The following is a 25,146-nucleotide window of genomic DNA, read 5'->3' as shown; positions in this document are numbered from 1 at the left end:
GGGGGGGTTAAGGAAGTATAAAGGATATGCTGCATACATGTAGGGCGACGATTCATAAAAACAGACGAAAATAGGGCCCCTTGTTGTATTTAGTGTAGAGAAACCGGTTGGCCACTCGGAGAAGACGAGGGGTGTTTAGAGCGGAGTTTTTGGCGGAGCCGTGGATAGCTGTGAACCTCGGCACTGCGAATGTGGGGACGGTCAGGATGATGGTGAACATGTTTAGAGACGGCGATTTGTTGTTGAATGGTGTTTGATACTTTGCCTGGAGAGAGGGAGGAGTGCTGACGAGCAGAATCCGGGGTAGACATAGAGTATGGAGAGACTGTCTTTTTATTGGGTGGTTTGAGTACACGTAAGATGCTGAACTCCCGAGAGTTATCTGGGTAGTTGCGGGTAGGTATTAGGATTTGCGGATAGATGCCTTGGCGATCTTTCCCACGGTTTCACCATGAGATCTCCTGATCAGGGGCGAGCCGGAGTTCTCGTCTTATTCCCTGTATGTACAAGTAAGAAGGCAGCATTCACAGCGATTCGTATCAATGGCCTCATACCATGGCACATCCCAGCAATATATGTACACAGAAGGGTTGATTCTCCCAACGCCGGGCTGTCGGTAATTCTTCTGGGGTAACATTCGATCCGTCGGCAAACGGCGCTTAGGCCGTGATTGAATACCATCAGGCGTATCGGATCACAGCCTTGATTGGATGAATCCCATTCGGCTGCCATTACAACGTCATTCCCGACTCTAGCAGACGACAACTCATCCAAAACTCAACATATAGAAATCATCAGGTATCTACTTAAGAACCACTCTAGACTCCGAGCCTTTCGAGACATGAACCAAGTAAACAAAAAAAGGTACAACAAGCGATATAGCATGGTACATAAAAGAGATGCCGAGTCTCCATCGCCATCATTCCCCCCTTACTCGCCCATCTCCGTCACGACATCCTCGGCTGGTTCCCACCTCCCCACCGCGTCGCAGCCCTCGGGCGTCCTGCAGACGTCGCGCGCGTCGCACGTCTTCCACAGCACCTCGCGGATCTCTCGAAATACCTGGTCTGGCGCATCCATTGCCCAGATGACGTCCAGGTGCTGGTACTCGGGAATCACCTTGCTGTGCACCACCTTGACGTGGGGCTCGCGGCCTGCCTTGAACCGCTTCAGCAGCCGCTGTCCGTCCACCAGTTGGTCGTCGCCGCACACCCACAGAGCAAAAGGGGGCACCTGGTGGTTGTACCATGCCGTGGAGCCCTTGACGTGGTGATGCCGCTGCTTGGGCGGTTGACCTTGGCCGTCGCTGACTTCTGAGTCGTCGTCTGGACTGGTGCTGCTGTCGCCGTCGCCGTCGCCGTCGAGGCCTTCCTCGGCCCGCAAGACCTCCCTCGTCGCGAGGATGCATTTATGCGTCGCGAAGCATTCCCGCCCGAGCCACCAGCGCATCGACTCGGCGCTCACATACACGGGCGCGAACTGGAACATGCGGTCGCGCAGGCCGCGGTCCCATCGCTCGTCGGTCCAGCCAAAGAGGAAGGAAAAGACCTTGTAGCCCAGCCAGCCGTACACGCGCGGGTCCAGCAGCGCGTGCATCTGCATCATGAAGGGGATGAAGGCGTGGATGCCGAACATGAGCCTGAACATGGCGGGCGAGATGATGCGCATGAACTTGAAGTACATCTTGCCGATGAGCGGCCCGGCATAGGCCGCGGGTGCGAGGGCGCAGAAGACGGTCAGCTTCTCGCCCAAGTCGGGCCGCTGCTCCTTGGCCAGGGCCACCAGCGTCTGCGTCGTCCCCTGGGAGTGGCAGATGAGGCCAATCTTCTCAAAGCCCGTCTCGTGCAGGACGCGCGACACGAGCGCCGGCAGGTCAAAGACGCCCATCTGACGGATGTTCCAGCACCACATGCGCGGGTCTCCGTACTCGAGGAGGACGTGCTCGGGCTTGAAGCCGCACCGGTTGTTGCCCAGCCAGACGTCATAGCCGCTCTTGCACAGCCAAAACGCCAGGCTCTGGTCGTCGTTGCAGCAATATGCCCCGGAGCTCTGCAGCAGGCCATGCATCAGCAGCACGGGGAACCTCCGCTTCTTACTCGGCTTCTCCGACTTTTCGCTCGGCTCCTGGAAGACCTCTGGCCCGAGTTTCTCTCTGCTTGCTTCATCCACGGGAGAGTGCTCCTTGGGGTCATAGACGTGCCACAGCTCGATGATGAAGCCGTCTTCCGTCTCGACCTTGAACGTCTCCACGTCGAGGCCGACCCTCCGCGCATAGTAGCCAACATCACAGACGATGGGGTCTTTGCCACCTTCAGTAGGCGGATACTCGTCCACTCTGCTTTCATTCTCGACATCCAGATGCTTGTGGGTCCTCTTTGCTTCCCAGTCTTTTTCTTCTTGTCTTCTTATGGCGGCATTTTGGAGCTCCTGCTCATAGAACGGCCGCTTCTTGTCGCTATCTGGATGGAACAGTGACTGGAAAATAATCGGAATGCTCGTGAACAGGGAGCCCAGCACAATGACGCCCAGAAAGTCCAAGCTCAGCACAAACGACGTTGTTCTGAAGAACCAGCACTGGACGTTTCGCAGCCACGACGGCGGTCCATAAAGTGGCAGAGGCGGGAACAAAGGATTCGTATGTGACGGCGGCATGGTTTGTGACAGTGTTCCTTTTGACGCCTGCCGCCGCGCATGTCTCTCTTCCTGGTCGTTTCGGGCTCCATCATGCAGCTGGCTGGTTTTAAGGGATTCCTCTCCGTGCTGGTGCTGCTCATCCGAATTCGGTCTGCCAGTGTCCAGTTGGCCTTGTAGCTCCTCGCGCAGCACGTTGAGCTTGTAGGCTTCATCCAAGGGCACGCCTGGTAACCGGTTCCCATCCGAGGTGACAATGACGGGATCCCGTGGCGTGACGAAGTCCGCCTGGACAGCAATTGCCGGGGAGGCATTTTCCAGCGCCTGATGTGAGAGCTTTTCGGACTGCTTGGTGAATTCAGCGGCCTGCTGTGCGACCTCGGTGGACGCTCGACGCGAAGACGCGATGGGAGGATCCTCGTTGTGGCCCATGGTGACCAATTGGATGCTTCTAGTAGGGAAGTTTATGTGTGTAAGTCGGCAATGTCTGTCCTAAAGCCGATATTCTTTGTCCTGAAGCCATAGAAGGAGGAACTGTTGCTGAATTGTTGGCGTACTGCCTCATGGAGGGAGATTAGGGAAGTGGTGATGACATCAATGTGTACCCAGGTAGATCAGGTCTCTCCCAGGCACAGTAGGTACTCAGTTAGTAGCCCGCTTCGGCCAGTTGGTCTCAACGAAGGTCCTGTAGAAACGATGGAAACTCGTCAACTATAGCAAATCGCCCCCTTGAGTGATTGTGCAACAAAGAGTGAACCACGGGCAACGTGTTCAAGCGAAAGATGACGGTGATTGCGGTGAGTGCACGAGGGAGAAAAGGGAAGAGAAGCCATCGATATCCACCTCGAGGTACAAAAGCCCTGGACAAGGGGCTTCCCGGTTTTGCACGCTTCCAGAAGGGTGTGACGCAATCGAGTTTGCAGGACAACTCGCAGAGGCAATCCCCTGGAAATAAGCTTGGGGCCGCCATGGTTAGTTATCAACTAAAGCAACGCCGTTTGTGTGAATCAGGTCTTAGCTCCAGGTTTGTGGGATGTGGTGAGTGTTTCTGTTCCTTTTTTTTGCCTCTTGGATGGCGGTGCTGGAGTTGGTGGAGTGGAGATGGGATTTCCTTGGAACAAAGAGTCAAGGCAGATACGTGTATCGCTGACACGTGAAATGATCTGGAGCGGATTCTGTACGAACTACTACTCAGGTAGTACCCAGATATCTCACAATGCAGTTGCTTCTATTGGCCAGCAGCACCATCGACACTTGATTTTCCAATATGCATCGTACTTCAGATGGAAGTGTACGAGGTAAGTACCGTCTTGGGTAGGACAAAATGCATCCAGGTCTCAGGTAGCTGAGAGCATGTAAGGGATCTGAATCCAAGTCGCCATATGGCGTCGTCCAAATTCAATCCAGCTCCCCAGCTCCATACATCTCCAATTGTAATTACTCTTAATATCATACCAAGGTAGGTAGTTGGTAGTACCAGGCATCATCTCCACTGATGGGTTATCATCGTGGGATTCCATTAGGTTCCCTTAATCATCAATCACAGCCCCCAGCCCCTGTGGAGCGGCAGCGGCTGCAGCTGAAGCTCACCAAATTCCGGGGTCTGCCAGTGCCGAGGCTGGCGGCTACAGCCGAGCCACTCACTGCCTGTCCGCTCCAGCTTACAGTGGACTCGAGCCGACACGACGCCCTTCATCTCCAGCATCGCAACGCATCGCATCGCGCCGACACGCGCCGGATCCAATTGCCCGGAATTACCTGTCGAATCTCTCTTCGTCCTCCTTGGTACACCTTGTCCCTCTGCCCTGATCCTCCTCTGCGCTGCGCCATGATCCAGCGCTTGCCGAGTCTAGTCACTCAGCTGCTCATCTAGTCCGCCTCCAACTGCTCCGGCCTCCGACTCCTTTTGACGACGGCTCCTTGCGCACGATCTCGCCATACCTGCTCCCTCCTCAGGTCTTCTCAAGCACAGCCCAGATGGCTGTCTCGGACGGCGCGCCTGTCGTGTCGCACAAGAGACGGATCCGCAGGCGGCGTCAGGACAAGCCCGCCATCGCCGCCCGACTCGTCCTCGACGACCGCACCAAGGGCGACGTTGGCATCGTGTCCGAGGACCTCTTTGCCGATTTGTTTCCACACCTCGCGAACGGTAAGTGATGGCTATGTTTACATGCGGCGATATACTGCTGTCACACAACTGGTGTAGTTGCTGGCTGGACCGAAACCGAGCGGCAAGAGAAGCTGACAGGATGCCACCAAAGATGCCGACGAGCCCACAGACGACATCCACCACATTGCCGTTGCGCCATGGGCCCCCCACGCGAATCCCGTCGACGTGGCCTGGTCCATTGTCCCCGTCCTGCGATCGGCCGATCTGAACCACTCGACCATCCAGTTCTCGCCCTCGTCCGCGGCCCTCCAGAGCTTCGCCGTCACCCTGCAGCAGGTGGCTCCCTCCAAGCTGTCCAGCCATAGCCGCAGCGGCATCGAAGTCCTCGTCCTCGACGTCGCCCCCGTTCCGCTCGAAACGGTGTTCGTCAGCCTCGAAAGCGAGTTAACGAAGCGGCTGGAGGACGGCGAGGGCACGTTCTACAAGGACCATCCGACAAACACCAATGGCAAGGGCGTCGCCAACATGACGGCCGAGGAGCGAGTGGCCATGGCGCTCAGGGCAGCTCTCGGCAGCCTCAAGGTTGTCCACTCGGGCGATCTGTTTCCGCTGCCTCTCCCGCCGCACCCCGTCACCCACCTGCCGCCGAACCCGGGCAAGATTATGCTCTGCGAGCCCGTTGCGCAGGGCATCCTGACGCACTCTACAAAGATCATCCTCATGAGGGGGAGAGGAGCCAATCGAAGACAAGCCCGTCCTGCCGCATCGATGACGTCCGGCGAGCAGCTCAACGGCAATGACGACGACGAGGATGGCACCAACGACCAGTTCTTCTCGGCTGCCGAGGAGGGCGTCCAGGCGGGCGCCGCGACCGACGACACGGTGGCCGCCACGGAGACGGAGACGGATTTCTCGGGGTCGGAACAAGAGGAGGAGCTTTCGGACGATTCAATGGACGAAGTGATATCCCTCGAGGTCCCCACGCTGCCGACGACGAACTCGATGAACTCCATGGGCCCAGGGACGCCAATGACGGCCGGCACGCTCCGCGGCAGGAAGACTAATGGCTTCGCCACGCCCGGCTCAGTCTTTTCCAACTTTACGTCCACCACTGCACGCCCTGATCGAGCTCGCGGGAGGCTATTCAAAGTGCACGGCCTGAGGCGGCAGATTCCCTCCGACCTCCTGCATCCCAAGCCAGCTCCCGAGGACGACGAAGAAGCTCGAATCTACGTCGATGTGGCCTCGCTCTCGAAACTCGGGTGCTTCTCCGGAGACTGGGTTCGGATTGAAGCTGCCGAGGAGCCTCCCCTGAACGGCTTTGGCGCCTTTGGGCTGGGCAGCTTCAACCACCCAGACCTGGAAGTCTCCAATTGGCGGCCAGTCCGTGTATATGGCCTGCCCGAGGGCTACTCTCAACGCCCCGTTACTCGCATCCCGAGCTCGAAGCTGGGTGACCGCCGGCCGTCATTCTTCGAGTCGCAGGTCCAGCGGTCGACCAGCCCAGCCGCTTATGCTTCACCAATCTTGATTGCCAACATTGATGGAGCCACACATCTGCGCATATCGCCGCTCAGGAAGTCTTCGTACCAGGGCAAGGGGACGCTGCCCAAATTCGCAAGCGCTTCGCAGCCTCCGTACGCGAAAGACATTGCCATTCATCACATCAGGACCCCCATTTCCGCCGAAAGGGCGTACCAGACCGCGGTCCTGGGCGGACTGAAGCGCTATTTTGCGCATAAGCTGCGCCTCGTCCGGCAGGGTGATTTGATCGCCGTGCCGGTAGACGCCCAGCTGGGCCGTGCCCTGCAGGAGGCTCCCGGCGCGGGCGGTTCGGAGGTCGACGACGTAGTGGCACTGACGGCGCGGTCTTCCCAGTCTGGTGGGGAGAGCCTGTCGCATCTCGACAGCGTTGCCTGGTTCAAGGTTGGACATATCCAGGTGCAAAAGTCTGACGAGGACGAAGAGGGAGCCGAGTCTCTCTGGGGATCTGTCGCGTGCATCGATAGCACAACCGTTGCCATGCACGGGTCAGGCTTCGAGACGAGCCGGATACCGGGCACCAAGGACAGCACATGGCCGTACTACCTGGGGTTGAAGAAGACGCCGCAGCGATCACCCGACGGCGGCCCTCCGCAGTTGACAGATCGCGACCACCAGCATGTTCCGCCCCTGAGGCGCCAGCTACGAGAGCTTCTGGCCGCCGCGACGAGTCTGCGGGCTATTCACCTGAAGATGCCACCTGTCGCCATCCTGCTTACGTCGACGCATCGCAACATCGGAAAGGCGACCATGGCCAAAGATGCCTGTAGCGACATTGGCCTACACACTTTTGCAATTGATGCCTATGACATTATCAGCGAGGGTGGAGGCAGCGGCAGCGACGTCAAGACCGAGGGCTTTCTGAGGACGCGTGCGGAACGAGCCATTAGCTGTGGCCCAGACTGCTGCGCTCTCCTCATTCAGCACATTGAGGCACTGACGGCGGACCGCATAGAGGCCTCCATCAAAGAGATTCTGGAGGATGTCCGCGTCCTCATTGCCACGACAAACGAGGTGGACAAAGTCCCCGACGGTGTCCGCGCGCTCTTCACCCACGAGCTTGAAATGGGCGCCCCTGACGAGGCCGAGCGAGAAGCCATCCTGAGGACCGTCATTGAAGACCGCGGCGTGTCTCTGGAGCCGGCCATTGACCTCAACGCCATTGCCCTCAAGACGGCCGCGCTGGTTGCTGGCGACCTGCTCGACGTCGTGGAACGTGCGTCTGTAGCTCAGCGAGCCCGGCTCGAGCTGCTCTCCGCCAAGTCCGGCCGTGGAAGCATGCCGGTGACAGTGCGTGACGTGCAGGTTGCCGGCGGCTCGGCGGCCCGATGTCTGACGGCCGCCGACTTTGACGTTGCCGTCGAAGCCGCCCGCAAGAACTTTTCCGACTCCATTGGCGCTCCCAAGATTCCCAACGTCACATGGGACGACGTCGGTGGCCTCAGCAACGTCAAGGAGGCCATCACGGAGACGATCCAGCTGCCGCTGGAGCGCCCCGAGCTGTTCGCCAAGGGCATGAAGAAGCGGTCCGGCATCCTCTTCTACGGCCCTCCGGGCACCGGAAAGACGCTGCTCGCCAAGGCCATCGCCACCGAGTACAGCCTCAACTTCTTCAGCGTCAAGGGCCCGGAGCTGCTCAACATGTACATTGGTGAATCGGAAGCCAACGTGCGCCGCGTCTTCCAGCGAGCCCGAGACGCGCGGCCCTGCGTCGTCTTCTTCGACGAGCTGGATTCCGTCGCGCCGAAGCGAGGCAACCAGGGCGACTCGGGCGGCGTCATGGACCGCATCGTCTCGCAGCTGCTGGCCGAGCTGGACGGCATGTCGGGCGGTGACGATGCAGGAGGCGTCTTTGTGATTGGAGCTACCAACCGGCCTGATCTTTTGGATCCTGCGCTGCTGCGTCCTGGTCGCTTTGACAAGATGCTGTATCTCGGTGTGTCTGATACTCACGAGAAGCAGCAAACCATTCTAGAGGCTCTCACTCGAAAGTATGTCCCCCCTTTCCACTTGTTATCATTGCCCTTTTGTCCTCTTCTTGTGTTTTTTTTTAAAAAAGACCTATGCTAACTTGTCCTCCCAGATTCACCCTCCACCCCTCCGTCTCGCTCGCATCCGTCTCCCAGCGGCTCCCCTTCACCTACACGGGCGCCGACTTCTACGCGCTCTGCAGCGACGCGATGCTCAAGGCCGTGACGCGCCAGGCGGCCGCCGTGGACGCCAAGGTGCGCGCCCTCAACGCCGACCCGGCGACCAAGCACGAGATCTCGACGGCCTACTTCTTCGACCACTACGCCACGCCGGCGGACATTGCCGTCATGGTGCGGGAGGAGGACTTCATCGCCGCGCACGAGGAGCTGATTCCCAGCGTGAGCGCGGGCGAGCTGGCGCACTATGAGAGGGTGAGGGCGCAGTTTGAGGGCGGGAACGACAAGAAGAAGCAAGATGATGAGAAGAGACGGGGGTCTTTGGCGGGTGGGCGGTCGGCTTCGTCGAGTAAGGGCAAGGGGAAGGGCAAGGCTGTTGCGGGGAGCAGTGATGAGGAGAGGGTGAATGGGAAGGGGAAGGGGAAGGCGGTGATGGGGTTCCAGGATGGGACGGCGAGTGATGATGAGGATTTGTATTAGATGATAACTGTCCGAAGGGGGATGATGTATTGGTAGGTAGTATATAAGAATTGTAATCCCGGTTCAGATAGATGGAAGGTCAAAAGCAACATATATCAACTCATATAATACACTACATCAACAAACGCTCATGATGATTCCGCTCTCTTCGCATCGATCACCACACTCCCCTTGACAGCCAAACCCCCCTCCGGCCCCTCAACCCAAACATCCCACTCCTCCTCTTCTTCCTCCTCCTCCTCCCCATTCCTCACCGCACCGCGCTTCGCCGGCTTCACGCAGACTTTCATCTCCTCGCCCACATAGAGCGGAGCATAATTCCTATACACAATGGACTTGACCATCCCACCACGGCTCTTGGACGAGGGATCAACGTGGTCGTTGAGCACGCGCAGCATTAGCGCGAGAGACAGCGGGCCATGAACAAGTAGCGCGCGGTGTCCGTCCTGGGATTTCGCGTACTGCGGATCGAGGTGGATTGCGTGGGCGTTGTATGTTAGTGCTGAGAAGTGGAAGAGGTGCGCTGGTGTTGGGGTGAGTGTTGCGGAATGGGTAGGGGTGTGAGCGTCTATATCTCGCGGTTATCAGTCTTTTAATGTCCCGTTGATACCATACAAGAGCCAACGATTCGCATGATTCACTGAGGTTCGGGATGGGGTTAGCTGGGTGACTTACATTTGACAAGACGTCCTTTGGGTATATTCCCAGGCTCATCTTCCGTTTCCGTTGCACGCATAAAGACCAATGTCCTGCGCTCCTCGATATCCCATTTCTCTGGACTCTCATCATGCCCAAGCGCATATCGCCTCCACACGTCAACAAACACTTTTTCATCGCTAGGCTCTCCCTTGACGCGCACATCGCCGATTTCTTCCTTGCAAATCCACGGCCGTCCATCAAGCACCAGATCTGAACCTGTGTTGCCGGTACTGTTGTGAAAACGCACCTCGCCGCCTGCCCAGAGTCGTCTGGTAAAGTCCTCATTGGGCGCGTGGTCTTTATCTGCGCCGTCGAGGGCGAGCTTCGATGCGGGCGTTTGGAGGGGGAAGTAGACTAGGTGGTGGCCTTGCGGGAGATGCTTTGTTGATGATGGTGAGGATTGTGAGGATGTGTGGAGGAGGTCGTCGAGGGTGGTGGTGAGGAGGTGGGAGGGCATGGGGACGAGGTGGTCGCGGATGAGTTTGGGGGGCCTTGCTTGGAGGGACGGGATGTCGATGGGTTTGGGTTTGGGGGAGGGTGTGGATTGCGAGTATCTGTGGGATGGGAAGGAGAAGGGGTTGGGGGAGGCTGAGATGATGCGTGGTCTTGTGCGGAGGGAGAAATGCGGTATGATTTTCTTGGGAGGCATTGCGTCTGTGACGTTCGTTTGGAAACGATGTAAATATATTTTGTCAAGATGAATTGAGAGGAGAGAGGGAGGGAGAGGGAGAGAGCCGATGCCGTGTATGAGAGACAGATTCGACGTTGTAAGTTGAGGAGAGCTACAAGGTCAGGTAGGCCAAATTCGGAGCTCTTATCGATACGCAGCACCTCGGTCCGGCTATAAGCGGCACCCCTCCGGATGGATGAATTGGCATCAGAATCACATCTTGTAAGCGTTCATTTGTCTTGCATGATGAGACTCACCGGACTGATCGTCTTTTTGCAAGAGCGTATAAAGATATTGGGGAAGAAGCTGGTGTTGTAAGGCGTGAGACCGAGAGACTGGTGCGTGACGTCCGGCGACCATCTGCCACAATTTACATGAGCTATGAGCTTCTTCACACCATGTGGTTCAAGGGGCAGCCATGACAATTGCAGCGAAACAATGGAGATGCGCATGTACGGTGGAAGCGATTAGGATTGCAATTGCGTAGCTGCTCTAACTTTCAAAGAAGGCGTCTTTTGTTTAGAGAAAGTTTTGACGTCTTCTGATTTGGCTCATAGCGATTCAAGGCTCTTCATAAGCCAATTCCGGCTCCAACCCTATATCAACTTTGTCTTATATCGAATGCCGATTCGGCACCGACATGGCCATCGTTTCACCCTCCAACGTACGATGCATCGCCTGTCATCACATTTTGATCCTCAATTCCATCTTTTCTCCTTTCCATTTCACTCCCCGAATTTCTCCCATTTCCACCATTTTCCATCCATCAAAGAGAAAAGCACATATCCCCCCCCCAAAAAAAAAACACAGCCAAGCCTCACTCATCCCCTCCTCTCACAACCTCCCCCATCTCAGAGCATCACCTCCCCACCCTCATTAAATAAACAATCTCACAATCAAACAAACATGCTCAGATACGTCGAAGCAGCCGCAAGCTGGCTCTTCGCCTCCGCCAAAGCCCACGACGCAAAAGCCTTCACAAAGGGTCCCGCATTCACCTCCCACCCATCCCCAACCATCCCCGTCACCTCCCCCGACTGCGGCCCGGATGGCGCCACCCTCTCGCCCGAGCACATGCACGGCGGACAGGGCAAGTTTCCGGAGCTTCAGTGGGAGGCTGTGCAGGGCGTCGGGCAGTGGCTGCTTGTGTCGGAGGATCCGGATGCGCCGCTGCCTACGCCGATTTGTCATGGGTGAGTTGCGTCTTGATCTGGTGTGAGCTGAGCTGAGTGAGTGACTAACTGATTTGTGGAAAAGAATCTATCTTGGGATTGACAAGGATAAACTGTCCGTTACAAACGACGACTTCAAGCAGCAGGACCCCAAGTCGACCAGACTCACCGGCGGGTTCTACTACGGCGCCAACCGCCGCGGCAACATCTACATTCCCCCTCGGCCTCTCCTCAACCACGGCATCCACAGATGTAGGTCTTTCATTCCCATCTCCCTCACTATATAAGAATTTTGGAAAGCGGAATCAAATCATGTCATCAGACGCCGCTGACAATGGCCTAATGCTTCCACAGACTTCTTCGACATCATTGCCCTAAACGAGCCGCTGGCTGAAGCCTTTGTCGCTTCAAAGCCCACGCGGGAGCAGGTTGCCAAGGAGATTGACGGAAAGGTGATTGCTTGGGGCCGTTGGACGGGTCGGTGCGAGAGGAAGTGGGAGTGAGCGGCAGCTTTGGGAAAGGATATTTGTTTCTGCAGTCTCACAGTCTCACACTCCCTCTCTCTCCTTCCATGTTGATACCCTTGTGGCTTTTCCGCTACTGTTGCCCATCATTCTTTGCGTATGATTACATTTGTTCTAGTAATACTATGCTCCTGTCATATTTTTTGTGTTTCTCGCTCTAAGCCTGTATATCATGACTCCTCTTCGTGCATGTTCTCGGCAGACCACAAGATGCTGCATCGCCCCTGAACAAACAGTCTCCCAACCCCTATATCCTCCCCCAACTCCAGATATTCAACCCAATCTTGACCCCCTTCTTCACCGGCAGCCCAGCATGCCACGTCTCCTCATACCCCCTCCCATCCGCCGCGAAATTCTCCCAGTAGACTGCATTCCCAGGAACAACCCTAAACGTAACCCCCCTCCCCTCCTCCTCCTCCACACACTTCCCCCCCTCCTCCTCCTCAGCACCATCACCAGCCGTATCGCCGCACTGCTGCTGCTGCTGCTGCTTCTCACACTCCAGCAAATCACACCACCTCCCCCCTCCCCAACCTTCCAGCAGCGGAAACTCCGTGCCCCCGCCCTCCAAATCGTCAGAAGCATCCACCCACGCCATGAAGCTGCTCACCCGGCCCCATCCGCCGACGTTCCTGCTCCAGTCGTGATGGTGCTTGTAGTAGCCCCCCTCGACGTAGCGCTGCGTCCGCAGCCGCTCGACCCAGACGTCGCGCCGCCAGCCCTGGAAGGCGAGCGCGCGGGCTTCGATGCAGCGGACGGGGTCGGTGCGGGGGAGGAGCGCGACGGAGGAGTCGCGGACGGTGGTGTCGCGGTGGGTTGAGCTGGAATCGTGGGTGACTGTTGAGGGTTCGAACAGGGGCTCGCTATATGTTTATCAGTTTTCGTCTTCATTCTTCATATATGCGGCTTAAACCGAGGAATCATGAAAGACCAAAACACATCATCACCATTAACGACAAACAAGAAATCGAAATAAAAAAAACTCATAACGCACCTAATTTCAAGTAAGTGCTTCCTCTCCTCCTCGCTCAAAAACCCCTCCAGGTACACCACCAGCGGCTCCCTCCTCAAGATCCGCACCCCGTACGCGTCACCGGGACAATCCGGGAGAGTCGCATTGGGAGGGTCGATGCCCAGCAGCGACTCGTTCAGCTGCGGCCGCGGCGACAGATATCTTGCGTTTCTTGTCTTGTAGTCTGGGAGAAGGTACTGCGTGAGGGGGTTGGGGACGATGAGCAGGAGGAGGCCGAGGAGGCCGATGATGTAGGTGAACATTCCTTCTCCTTTCCTCCTCTTTACAGTTTCGTCGGGCTGGTGGTGCTTGTTCTTAAGATTGGATGAAAGCTGGGTCCAGTGCGAGAGAGACCGTGAGGTGAATTGGAAAGACGGAGGCAAATCTTGAGAGCCTCAATCGAAACGGTGAGAAGCTCGGTGAGAAGCTTGGGTGAATCTCATCATGCATGAGGCGGGACGGTAATACGGATCCTCCACGAAACGATGTGGGCCGACGCTGTCAACTCACCATTTGTCTCGTCACCTGACCTCCAGTCAACCATCATCAGCGTCCTTGCCTTGAGGAACAGGTCCGAAATACGGATTGCTGTGTATGAAACATGTTTGAAGACTTTTTTTCAATCTGTCAGTGTTTTCCTTGTAGAGGCTGTCGAATGGAATTGTTCTGGTTACTGTAATGAACCGCAGTTGCTCTTGAGATGCGGTTTGCTAGCGCTTGACTCAATTTTTTATCTTGAGTATAAGGTATCATGGGTTAGGTAAGTTAACATGTATCTCCAAAAATTGATATAGAAAGTACCTGCAGTGATAATTTCTGGTGAAGTACTGGGGTATTAGAGCAATCCCAAGTTATGATGCTAATAGAATGGGGGTTTTCGCTCTAGTAACATCTTTACAAATACTGAAGTGCAACATCAACCTAGTAGCAAACAGGTAGCCAGCCACCCTGTGAATTTAACAGACATGAACTCTTCGTAGTGCAGCACAGCTATGCATACTTCTTGCATGGAATTAGAACATGTTCTATAAATGTCGATTATATACAATCCTGTTGTAGAGAGAGGCGATGGCAGTTTCCGATTCCGTCCCATATCCAACCAATACTCCAAAGAAAAAGTAAATGTTCTGCCCTTCCTTCAGTTTTGTACATGAAAAAGAGTTGCGTATGTCCTCGCGCACACGCGGGATGGTATTCCCATATCGTACACTGCCCAATCGAAAGCGCCAAAAAAGAGAAGAAGAGGAGGGTTTGCAAACTCCCTGACCTGCAAAAGATCAACTTGTTGTGGCGCCATTCCAATTGTTATGCTCGCCGTTCAACAACGCCCAGGGATCGTTCCCATCCCCTGAATACTGCGCAATCGTCTCCGTAATGTGGTTGAAGATGCCTTCTTCCGTGCTCTGCCACAGCGGCGTGGTGATGCGCCCTTGAAACTGCCGAAGATCAATGCGGTTCTCCTCGGGGGTGTTGCCGAGACCCAGGCTGGGCGAAGTGTGGCTGCTCGCCGAAAACGGCTCCGTGCAGGGTCCGCGCGGAGCCGGGGACGATGCGGAGGAGCTGGTGCGGTCCGGCAGCACAAAGATCGGGTCGACGGCCGCCTGGGGGTTCATATCGACGTCTCCGTGGGACCAGAGGTTTCCGCAGGCATGGTTCGCGGGCGTGTCTACGCAGCCCTTGCTGATGCTAAAGCGGAAGTCTCTGGCCGCTTTCCCGGAAGTTCCGAGGTTACTGCTTGTTGCCATTCCCGCGTCCGGCCCGGGGCTGACGGCTACCCGCTTCCGCTTGTGATTGGCGGGATCGTATGACTTCGGCGTAACATTTCGGGTGACGGCACCGAGAACAGCGTTGAAGCAATCTGCTGTGTGAGTCAGCTCCGGCTGGACGCCCGTCATAGAGGCAAGCGGCTTGCTCATTCTCAAGCCCGTCGGCCTCCTGACGCCCTTGGGGCCGCCAAGAGGTAATCGTCCGGGCAAAGGCGAAGACATCTCGGTATGTTGCGACACTGAAGTGCGGGCGAATCGCGGGATATTTGACGCCGGGCCGCCAAACAGATCGCGGTATTTTGAGAGAGACGGAAGCCGGAGGCAGGATGTCAAACCATTACGCTCGATATCGAGACAGGCTTGCTGCAAAAAGGCGGTTGTCACTTGGTGCACGCGACCAATGGCTTCCATTGCGTTGATGATAATCTCCAGGTTGGAGACATCAATGGGGGTAACGCCGGCCACGGGGTCATCCTTGGCCAGGTACACATATACGGTCGTGGCAGAATACAACGAGAGTGCACAGAGATGCGTTTTCTGTTGCCATTGTTAGTCAGGCGAAAAGAGGAGAGAAGGCGACGGAAGACATACAAAGAATGACGTGTGGTGTGATGTCAGTTTGATGATGTTGACAATCTCCTCGGCAGCAGTTCTCAGCCTACACAGGCTGTTCTGCTTGATGGTGTCGTTAAACCCATACTTCTCTGCCGTCTCAATGGCGGCGTGGTGAAGACATATTACGGAGGCGTGCAGGTTGAGATTTGTGTGCACCGCGGCTGGATCCTGAGCCCTCATTGGGAGGCGGAATTTCTCGGGCAAAAACATGAAGAGGCTCGATAGCTTGTTGTCGAGATCGCGATGACGCTTCCAATAGGCGCCGTTCATCAGGTCCTCCGGATGGTCAGAGGGCTTTGCCCCGTGAACGTGCCTCAGGATATTCTTGAAGACCTCGCAGATGACAATGGCACCCGAGAAGCTTTCATAAGGGGCCCCCGTAAACACCTCCTCCAGAAAGACCGTCTTCTCTTCCCTCCCCGACATGAATGAGTCCTCTGAAGACGGAAGGCGCGTCATTACCTGGACCCTGGTCAGCGCCGTCCTACTTACCGGGTTGCGCCAAAAACAAACGAGTCAAGAAAGCAAGAGAGCCTTACGTCCTCAGACTTGACCATGTGAGCCCAGCCAGTCGCCAAGCTTGCGTGGGCATCGATGGCAAAAGCACCCCAGAAGACCCTCCTGCGCTCCTCCAGTTCGGTCCAGTTGGCGATGGGGCCAAGGGTCGGGGGTATGTCGTCTCCTTCTTTGTCAAGCCTGTCCAGTCCCAGCATCTGGACAAGGCGAACGTAGCGCGAGGCACTCATAGACGCTCGGGTGAAGAGCATGGCTTTTGCCTCGTAGCTAGCAATGATGGCCCAAGCCTGGGCATGAGATACCGTCACGAAATGCTCGCCGTCGCTCTGAGCCAACGAATTAGAAGGCAGATGTTCTCAGGGTCGGGATAAAGGGGGGTCGGCTCACTCTCATCTCATCTGCCTCAATGTACTGCCGTGCTCTCTTATAGAAGGCTTCGGCATACTGGTCATATTTGGGATGGCCGATGGCAGTATATGCCCACAGTGCATACTGCAGACACATTGGCGGTTTCCTATTAGGGGGGCCATAGAAGGCTTGATAATAGCGGCCAGAGTGAATGATGGGGAGGAAGTGATAGTGAGAGTTAAAGTAGGCGTTGTGTCTTCTGATTGTTAGCATTATCCCTTTGAAATGCATGAGACTGCAGGCTCGGCTCACAATTCTTCAATCATCTCATAGGGGGGGAGGGCCTCAGACATGCCAAGGCCCATGAGCTGACTGTTCATAAAGGCAGCACCATCCTGGCTGGTAAAGGTGGGCATATCAAAGGCCATGGCCGGATCTGATGCGCCGCTGGAGGTGTTGGCATCTTGGCTGACGTTATCTCCGGGGAAGGAAAAGTCGCCCAGGGAAATGTCAGCGTCATCCAGCAGAATGGCGCCGTCGTCGTGGCCCTTGTTGACCTCTTTGAGGTACTCTTCCACCTGAGCTGTGGGGGGAGGCAAAAGGTATAAGCTTAATTGTGTCTTGACAAGTTCATTCAGGGGTACTCCGAGGCGGGCGTAAGTGGGATGGCAAAAAAGGTACAACATGACATACCGAGACGGGCCTCGAGCTCCTTGACGTTGCGGCGCTTAAAGGTCGGTTTCCTGCGGGACTCGGGATAGACGCACTCGTTCTTCACCTTGACGCAGCGGGTGCACGCCGGCTTTGTGCGGTCACACTTGAGCTTCCGGGCCCGGCAGGAGACGCAGGCAAGGGGCTCGGTGCCCTGGGCCTGCACGGCGGCCGCGGAGGCGTCGGGCTGGGGGTCGGTCGAAGACATTGGAGGGGGGATGCTGATGCTGATGAAGCGGCTGTCGATGTCCAGGAGGGCTCAACTAACTGGTTGATACCTGGGACGCATGTGCTGTGCGTGACGAGACACGACAGAAAGCCACTCCGGGCCTCGCTCTATATAGCGGCTCGCAGCCGTCGATGCGGATTCCAGGCGAGGCTTTGCGCTGAATCACAGCTGTGATATTCCCGGAGAGATTGATCGCAGAGCATCAACGGCGTCCAGGGCTTACCAATACCGTTGTGAGTGACACATGCACGGCTCGAGGCATGGCGCGAGGTCACGTTTTCAGCGGCCGGGGAGTTTTTGGGCCGAAATCCGACGCCCGATCCTCCGAGAGGACGGAGTTTGGGCGCCGTAATTCCAGCTGAGTCAGCCAAAGCCGGCGACATTAAAAGAGCAGCACGGCGTCTGTCCCTTGGCTTCTTGATACCGATCGCTGCTTTCAGCCCCCGTCAATCGCCGTGCACCGTTATGGTTCGGCCGAGTCGCCAGATCCTCAGGTAATCAGATGGTTCCTTCGACGACGCGTGCAGAGAGTCACCGCCAACGAACGCTGTGAATGCGTCACCCCGAACCGTGGCGGTTGCATTCAGTCTCGGCTAGTCATAAGTAGGATCTGTGCTACGTCATCATCCGGCTGGCAGAGTACCGTTAAGCTGCCGCAATTCCAGCGCCATCGTGAATGTACTCGTACACACACAGCAGATGCCACGTTCATTCGGTTCCTGGCAAGGCACGCAGTAATTCAAACCCGTGCTCCATGATTGGCGGCGACAGCCGTCAAAGAATGAGTCGAACGTGCATTGGCCTTGCCAGGGTGGGATGAATTGCGCGGATGATGGTGTAATCACGAGAAAGATTGAGCGTTGATTCGAGCTCAATGGGGTATAGCCTCACGGATTTCGGTTTGTTAGTCGTACACTCTTTCACCCTCACGTCACTGTTGCTGCCTGGAATATCGAGCATCAACTTTTGACATTATATCGTGCTTCCTTTGTAAAGTTGACAAGACTGTTCACTCAGACACGCAAATGCAATCACAGACAGGCAGTGCAGCGTTGATTTCTGGAAGTGACAACGATACCCAGACTCTCAAGATGCGACCTCACCTTACATCCAGACATCTGCAATATTCACCCTTATCAGGTAACATACGATGTGCCTAGTGACTGGTCAAGATATCTTACTTCATATGGTCGAGATGAAAATACTATCGTTACAAAGGAACTCTCTTGCATATATGCTCACTCTTCATAAACATGTGAGTAAGCAAATGCACCCGTCATCACAATCAGACCAACTTGATCAGATCCAACAAACTCAATCTCCTTTCATCCAATCCACACCGCCGAAAGATCAATATCCATTCAACAACATGCTATCAAGGAGATCTCATACATCAGCCCTTACCGTTCAACAGCTCTGGTCACAGCTTTGAATAGCATGCCAGGCAAGACATGGTTATTTGGCGAAAGAACTTGACTCAGAGGGCAGGGGTTGCTATGAGGTATCTACGCCCAGTGAATGCACGAGCTGGTGATAAGGCAATCTGCATCACTGACCAAGCACATACGACCATATCCATTGGAAAATACGGGATCCCGTCTGCTCTCCCAGAGTCAAGCCAATGAGAGGCAGATTAGTAGTCAGGTGGGTGACCACTGGCGAACACCGGCTGTTGTATGTCTTTGTCTTTTTTTGTTACTTTTGCATGTTCATCGAGTCAAATGTTCTTAATGAATGTAGTAGGGTATGTGGATATATCGACTATAGGGGTGGTGAGAGCGCGTGTGAAACGTAAGGACGTACCGGCTTGCAGCTGAACACTTCTTTCTGATGAATGGAAACTCTGGGCAGTGACTGGATGACTGATAACGAAAAAAAGGAAAAAACAAGAAAAAAAATTCATTTAATACATGTAGTCTATTGAACTCCACCTCTTTTACTTACGGTAGCTTGATCATTGTTGCTCATATACGGATATTCGTATTAATAAGTAAAAGTGTAAGCTTGTGTTACCGAGATGAACCGCCAACTGACGGCATTGCTCCTTAGGGGCTTGGACACCTCATATACAAAAAGAGATACAATGACCCCCCTCACATTCTAGATAGATTAATGGAGTTGAAGAGAGATATGCTATGATAGGTGGGTTTTGGGTTCCTCTTTACGTTAAACTAGAGAGATTGATAACTGCTGTCGAGATTTCAAAATTCGAGTTTTGGGGCACTGAGAAGGTAAAGAAATTCTATACACTATCATCTAAACCCCTTTACCAAGGCTGGACTTCATTGTTGACATCTTTCCCTACATCCGCATCTCCCTTACCATCAATGACCCCTGAACAACTCCCGCGCCAACCCCAAGTGTCAATCGCACCGAATCTCTTCAAAAGCTCATGATCACCGCCGACCCCCGTCGCCAAAAGACCGGGGACTCACAGCCCACACTTTAACCCCATCATTTCTCAAAATCCGCGCCCATTCACGCATTTATCATGTTCATGCCCGTCCTTGCGTTTGGGTACGAGCTCCAAACTTTCTTGCTTGGGGCACACCTTTGCGGGAAGTGTGTCTGTGAAGCACTCCTCTTTTGCGTGTCCTATCAGCGTTGATGTCCCGCCGGCGATGAAGATGAGGCGCGGATCGGTAGGCTTGAGCAGTAAGGGGATGAATGTCGATGACACTATATGGGCAGCAGTTGTATTGATTGTCCATGATCTATTCCACGCTTATCTGGGAATCGTTTTTACAATGTAAGGTTGCCGGTCAAAGTGAGCACCTTATTGCATGTATTTGAATAAATATAACGGCATCATGTGGTGGATCCAGTTGGACAGAATGTCATATCTGCGTTGTTCACCAGGACATCGAAATGCCCATATGCCTTCTTCCACAAGCTCATACGCGGACAGTATAGATGCGTCGTCTTCGATTTCAATTTGGATAGGTTCAATTGTCGTGACCGTATCAAGCGGCTCAGATATCAAGTCCTTGATCGGCACTCTCGCCTTGTCGAGCGATTGACTGCGAAGCAGTATGTTGTAAGCTTTCGAGGACTGATACGAGATTCGAACAATCTCGAGGCCCAGAACAATGTTTCCGCCAGTCACGAGAACTACCTGAGAAAACATCTTGAAGCGAGGCTAAATCCTGTTCTAGGTATACTGCACAACACGAGTATGCTTTGCGGGTTGACCTTGTCATCTATACTCTTGGTTATTGAGGTCAAAGACAACAAACCCACTCATGAACACAGCTCTCGATGCTTCAGGAAATGGAAATACTGGACTTGGGTCTTATTCATTTCACGGATAAGTCTTCTCAATTTGCCTTGCTCTACACCAATTTATCCAACCATCACTTTCAAGCATCTTCTTCATTAGACCTTGCTGTTAAGAGGGCCAATATATGACCAAAGATTCGTTAAGCAAATGTGCGATGAGCGGGCTGCGAATCTGCCTTGAGTATTAAGGAATTCGGATAGGAGAGGAACTGAATCCATGAGTTTTTCCCTTCTAGTCACACTGTATCTGCTTAAAAAGACGGATCTGTGAAATGGATGTGGCATAAACTTTAATCATATCTCCCTCAAGCGGAAGACGAATGGCCTTATGTAGATCAGATGGAGCTCCAACAATCAGTGGCTCGTAGATGTTTTTCATCTCCAAGCCCGCTCTTACGTTAACTTATACTTCTTGAGAGGAAAGCCACCAGCTTGACTGCAATTGGGGCCGTTGTTAACTGTCGTCAGTCGGCCGGACCATACCGCAGCTCAAAACCGTCAGGGATCTCCGGGGAGGTTAGTATAGCATTCCACTAGCCCGACAGGCAGTAGGAGAAGCAAACATACACAGGTATATGCAGATTGGTACTTGAGTATGAGGATAGCGTACCTATGTAAATGCACTCTTTCTAAACGTCTAAGCCAAAAACCCCTTATTAAGGTGCTAGTATGCCTACCGGCACTATAGATCTCAAGTCACGTGAGCGTATTCCAATCTATAAAGCTACTGCTGATGTATATTAGGGAAGATAAGGCATTGGGACAGATCGGCATTATATGTAGCATGCGAAACTGCCAACTGGATGACATGGACTTTCCAAGCCGAAATTAACAACATAACTGAAGGCTTTCTCATGCAATTTTGCCCAGGTATCATGATCAGTAGCGAGGAACAACGGCACATAGAATAGAAGACGAAGAATAATAATAGATAATGGGCAAGGGCGATGAACTGTAAGAGAAAAACACAAGTAAGCACTAAATAACAATGAATAGCGGCCCTCCTCGCTTGCTCGATAACTAGTATAAGGAAGCAAGAAATTGACACCGAATATAACGAGCATTATGAAATTCACGTCTAATTATTGCAATCTTCGGATTCCCACTGCAACGCTCAGCATGTCGCTATACATACATACCCTCCATTCCTGGAATGTTTTCCTCAGGGATCTTGGCCAGGTCCGCTGTTCTGAGGTTCTGTCCCACACAGCTTTTCAGGAAGAACTGATCTCGACCTGTGAAACTCAGTGGTTTTTGATACTTGAATCTCCAGATAAAAGCGTAGCCCGAGGCCGTCCGACGTGTTACTAACAACAAGAAATATTTCGAAGAAAGCGTGGCCAAGGGGAACAGATTTCAAGGGCGTTTATATCTTCACGAGGGACAATGGGATATCTCAAGAAGGGACCACACTTGCCTTACGTATACTAGATCTCTCACTATACCTTTCAATCTGTGTCTTTGTTGTGTAACTGCATTGGTAGACTTAGAGCGGACGTCGCCGTCAGTCGGCCGGCCGAACCGGCCCCACATCACCGGCGCGGCACCGAATGCAGGAGGTTCAAACATCTGTACAACCAAACCTTTGAGGAGGAACGCTCTTGCAAACATGTCGAGGTTGAAAGTGACAGCGTGAGAAATACACCGCGGGTTACGTCCTTTCGTGTATACCACAAATCAAACAACTACTCTGCCTAATCGGACCCTTTTTTGAAGTACAGTCTGACAAGATGCTGAAGTGATATTGACCTCTCCTTTCTCTAAAGTTGATTACTGGGTCTCGACAACCGTCTTCCAACAGCTTCACTCGGACTGGCTTCACTAGATGTTTGATATGATAAAACACGATTCATGCCAACTCTCTAAGCACACCTCATCTCGCCAAACAGCAACTTACTCTATTCAGCCTTGACCCTCCGAAGAGCTCGCGTAATGACTAAAAACCTTGCCGCTTACCTGTCAAAAAAAAAAAAAAAAAAAAAAAAAAAAAAAAAAAAAAAAAAAAAAAAAAAAAAAAAAAAAAAAAAAAAAAAAAAAAAAAAAAAAAAAAAAAAAAAAAAAAAAAAAAAAAAAAAAAAAAAAAAAAAAAAAAAAAAAAAAAAAAAAAAAAAAAAAAAAAAAAAAAAAAAAAAAAAAAAAAAAAAAAAAAAAAAAAAAAAAAAAAAAAAAAAAAAAAAAAAAAAAAAAAAAAAAAAAAAAAAAAAAAAAAAAAAAAAAAAAAAAAAAAAAAAAAAAAAAAAAAAAAAAAACCAAGGTTGATACATGCGCGAGTCAAGAAGTGTCAAGACTCGCGTCTGGAGCAAATCCCTAGCTTCCCTATAGCTGGCGGGGGCCACATTGACAACTTTGCCACCTCCGAGCCCGAGGAACCAATCGCCACCGGAAATGCCTTTTCCCCCCTCCTTTCAAAAGGGTGTGCGGGTGCTGATCGTGCTTCGTTTCGGGCAGTCTTTCGAGAAGCCAAAGAATGACATCCCGTCGTCGCATGGGTCGTCTACTATCTCGGCTCACGCCCCCCAGGAGCTGCGCCGTCAAATGCTAGACTCAACTTTAAACCGAGATGTCAAGATCAGCCAAGAGATCGGAGAATCCGTCACTCTAGCAAACAAAGGCCAAAACACCATCATTGAGTGGTAGAACCTAGCCAAAAAAGACCGCCGGCATTGAGTGAGCTAAAGAACCACTACCACTGCTTCTCCGCACGCCGGCGGTGGATAGTGCAGGTCTCCAACGACAACTAACAACTAGAGCCCCGAGCTGAACAGACTATGGAGGCGCTCCATAGTTTAGCTGTCCCCATGGCTGCTTATCGTTGCGCAGGCGCTAAAGGGCCGCGATGCGATACAGTCGTACGAGGGGCTCAAGGGGCACCTTTGCTGAGCGGCGAAAAGGGGCTGCCTGGCAAGGCTGATGAAGCAGAGGAGATTCATCTCGACAGCAATGAAGCCGTCGTCAAGCTAAAGTGACGTGGCGGATAGCGGCCCACGCTTGGTACGAGCACTGAAGGAGGACGTTGACCAGATAATGATACCCGGTGGGGAGCAAAGCCCACATTCCGATAAATCTCGAGCCAGAGGCGCAAATGAAGGGGTAGATGCTCGTGTCATGCCCGCCGTACTCGTACGCGTATGCAGATAGAACAGGCCCGAAGCAGAGGCGAATCTTTCTCCTTTCGATGCACCATGAGATGCCACAGCAAGCCGGCAATGAGCACCGGCAGACGAATGCTGCACTCCCATGTATTCCTCTTGGCCGCGCAGCCCCTCCATTGGATACTTTGCATGACCTGTATCGTACGAAACATTGGCCGTTGGAAACCAGAGGAATCAGCTGGTGGATGAAGAATCATTGCTGCTCATTCAGGGAGTTTGCTTCCACTCAGGCAACACCGCCGTGGGGACCTTCAATCGGGAGAAAGACGAAGCTCTTGCGAAAGAACCAAAGACCAGAGGCCTAAACTGTTAGTAGAAGCGCTCCCACAAGAGTCTATCGAGGGGATGAACAATGAACAATGACAGAGATCCACGCAACCCCCCACGTTGCACTGTCTGGAGCCATGAACCGCCCCAGTTTCGGAGCCTTTCTTGGTCGGCCTGGGTTGTTCCCTTTTGCGGTATCCAGTGCAGCCGCGGGGAATTAGGGGAGGAGATTCCTGGCCTTGTTGACAAGTGCTCCAGGTGCTCCAGACCCCACCTCGGGAGTGGTTTGACAGCATCCCGCCGGCAGCAGCAGCAGCAGTGGGCAGCGTCTAGGTGCGTCGTGAAGATGAGCTTAGGGAATACGCAGCGGCAGGGGCAGCAGTTGACAGCATGACCTGAGATGCTTGTCGGGACGAGGAGCAGCGCATGAAGTGAAAAAAACGACCTGCGATATCTAGGCACTTGCTCCGAGCGCTCGCTGCCGGCCTGTCAGCAGGTTCCGCGGTGGTCATTGTCATGTCATACATGGCATACATACCATCCATCATGTTCATCCATACCTTAACCTGCTGCCTGTAACTCCGTCCCCATCGTATCCATACTGATACCCGGAGCCATCGTGTTGGGGTACGCGATAGATCCAGCTGCGGCGGGCCCCCCGGTCCAGTCTTGGTCCACAGCCTCGAGGAGAGAAGGCAAGAGTTTGCGAGGAGACGCCCGGCCCCGTCCTGTCACGACGGTCCCAGTTCTCCAGTCCCCTAGCGAAGTCCCTGGAGTACAAGGAACAGGGGAAGCGACGGGCTCTTGGGGCTCAGAAGCCACTTTGCGAGAGGAGAGACGCAAGCCTCATTTCCCAAACCGGTTTCTGCACAGGAGTGGCGAGGGATTGCCGGACTAGGCCGAGTGCAGCCTCGAAAATCATGCCGACGAGGCGTAGTCAGCAGCTCGGACCGCATTTACCAGAGCGCCGCAGGGCCTCGGCGAAGCGACCCCCGAACGGATAAACTTGGGTGCGCTGCATTGCAGTAAGCGGGGGTCTCCAACTGCTTAGTCAGTATCTACAGGAGGTCCTGATGCTTGTACGTACAGGGGCGCATGCGCCTAAGCGGGCACCGCGGCTCTGGCGTGCAGCCTGTCAGATGCTGGCCGAGGCATGGCGTCTGTCTATCCGATCCCCTGCGCCGCCTGGCAATCGCCCGTCAGCACGTGGATGTGAGTTCTCACCGATGTTGCATCCGGTGTCTCTGGTGCATTCGGCTTATGTCGATTTGCCTTT

The 25,146-nt window shown here is 53.8% G+C and overlaps 7 protein-coding genes across 7 annotated transcripts; 3 read left to right on the top strand and 4 right to left on the bottom strand.

Annotated features, from left to right (window-relative positions):
- Positions 1–930: 930 nt before the first annotated feature.
- Positions 931–3,063, bottom strand: CCMA1212_007267 (Sterol esterase 2; the record flags this gene model as incomplete). Its single annotated transcript, XM_073704438.1, has 1 exon — positions 931–3,063. The coding sequence occupies one exon, from the start codon at positions 3,061–3,063 to the stop codon at positions 931–933; it is 2,133 nt and encodes a 710-aa protein (XP_073557196.1).
- Positions 3,064–4,608: 1,545 nt separating this feature from the next.
- On the top strand, positions 4,609–8,910 carry CCMA1212_007266 (Peroxisomal biogenesis factor 6; the record flags this gene model as incomplete). Its single annotated transcript, XM_073704437.1, has 3 exons — positions 4,609–4,780; positions 4,893–8,274; positions 8,367–8,910. 3 exons carry the CDS (start codon positions 4,609–4,611, stop codon positions 8,908–8,910), a joined length of 4,098 nt encoding a protein of 1,365 aa, XP_073557197.1.
- A 128-nt stretch (positions 8,911–9,038) lies between these two features.
- On the bottom strand, positions 9,039–10,258 carry CCMA1212_007265 (Hydroxyacyl-thioester dehydratase type 2; the record flags this gene model as incomplete). Its single annotated transcript, XM_073704436.1, has 2 exons — positions 9,039–9,478; positions 9,586–10,258. The coding sequence occupies 2 exons, from the start codon at positions 10,256–10,258 to the stop codon at positions 9,039–9,041; spliced, it is 1,113 nt and encodes a 370-aa protein (XP_073557194.1).
- A 927-nt stretch (positions 10,259–11,185) lies between these two features.
- On the top strand, positions 11,186–11,954 carry CCMA1212_007264 (uncharacterized protein; the record flags this gene model as incomplete). The annotated part of the gene is made up of 3 exons (XM_073704435.1): positions 11,186–11,472; positions 11,537–11,703; positions 11,806–11,954. 3 exons carry the CDS (start codon positions 11,186–11,188, stop codon positions 11,952–11,954), a joined length of 603 nt encoding a protein of 200 aa, XP_073557195.1.
- Positions 11,955–12,222: 268 nt separating this feature from the next.
- Positions 12,223–17,182, bottom strand: CCMA1212_007263 (Asperfuranone cluster transcription factor; the record flags this gene model as incomplete). Its single annotated transcript, XM_073704434.1, has 8 exons — positions 16,926–17,182; positions 16,545–16,815; positions 16,272–16,488; positions 15,908–16,210; positions 15,345–15,830; positions 14,270–15,290; positions 12,970–13,258; positions 12,223–12,838 (listed from the first exon to the last, which is right to left on the bottom strand). Exons 1-8 carry the CDS (start codon positions 17,149–17,151, stop codon positions 12,223–12,225), a joined length of 3,429 nt encoding a protein of 1,142 aa, XP_073557199.1. The 5' UTR covers positions 17,152–17,182.
- Positions 17,183–19,948: 2,766 nt separating this feature from the next.
- CCMA1212_007262 (uncharacterized protein) lies at positions 19,949–20,299 on the bottom strand (the record flags this gene model as incomplete). Its single annotated transcript, XM_073704433.1, has 1 exon — positions 19,949–20,299. The coding sequence occupies one exon, from the start codon at positions 20,297–20,299 to the stop codon at positions 19,949–19,951; it is 351 nt and encodes a 116-aa protein (XP_073557200.1).
- A 2,537-nt stretch (positions 20,300–22,836) lies between these two features.
- CCMA1212_007261 (uncharacterized protein) lies at positions 22,837–23,088 on the top strand (the record flags this gene model as incomplete). Its single annotated transcript, XM_073704432.1, has 1 exon — positions 22,837–23,088. The coding sequence occupies one exon, from the start codon at positions 22,837–22,839 to the stop codon at positions 23,086–23,088; it is 252 nt and encodes an 83-aa protein (XP_073557198.1).
- Between the last annotated feature and the right edge of the window lie 2,058 nt (positions 23,089–25,146).

Source organism: Trichoderma ghanense (assembly GCF_004382785.1).
Source record: "Trichoderma ghanense strain CCMA-1212 chromosome Unknown scaffold_9, whole genome shotgun sequence".
NCBI lineage: Eukaryota > Fungi > Ascomycota > Sordariomycetes > Hypocreales > Hypocreaceae > Trichoderma > Trichoderma ghanense.
The sequence above is the reverse complement of the archived record's forward strand: the minus strand, read 5'-3'. Positions and strand labels throughout refer to the sequence as shown.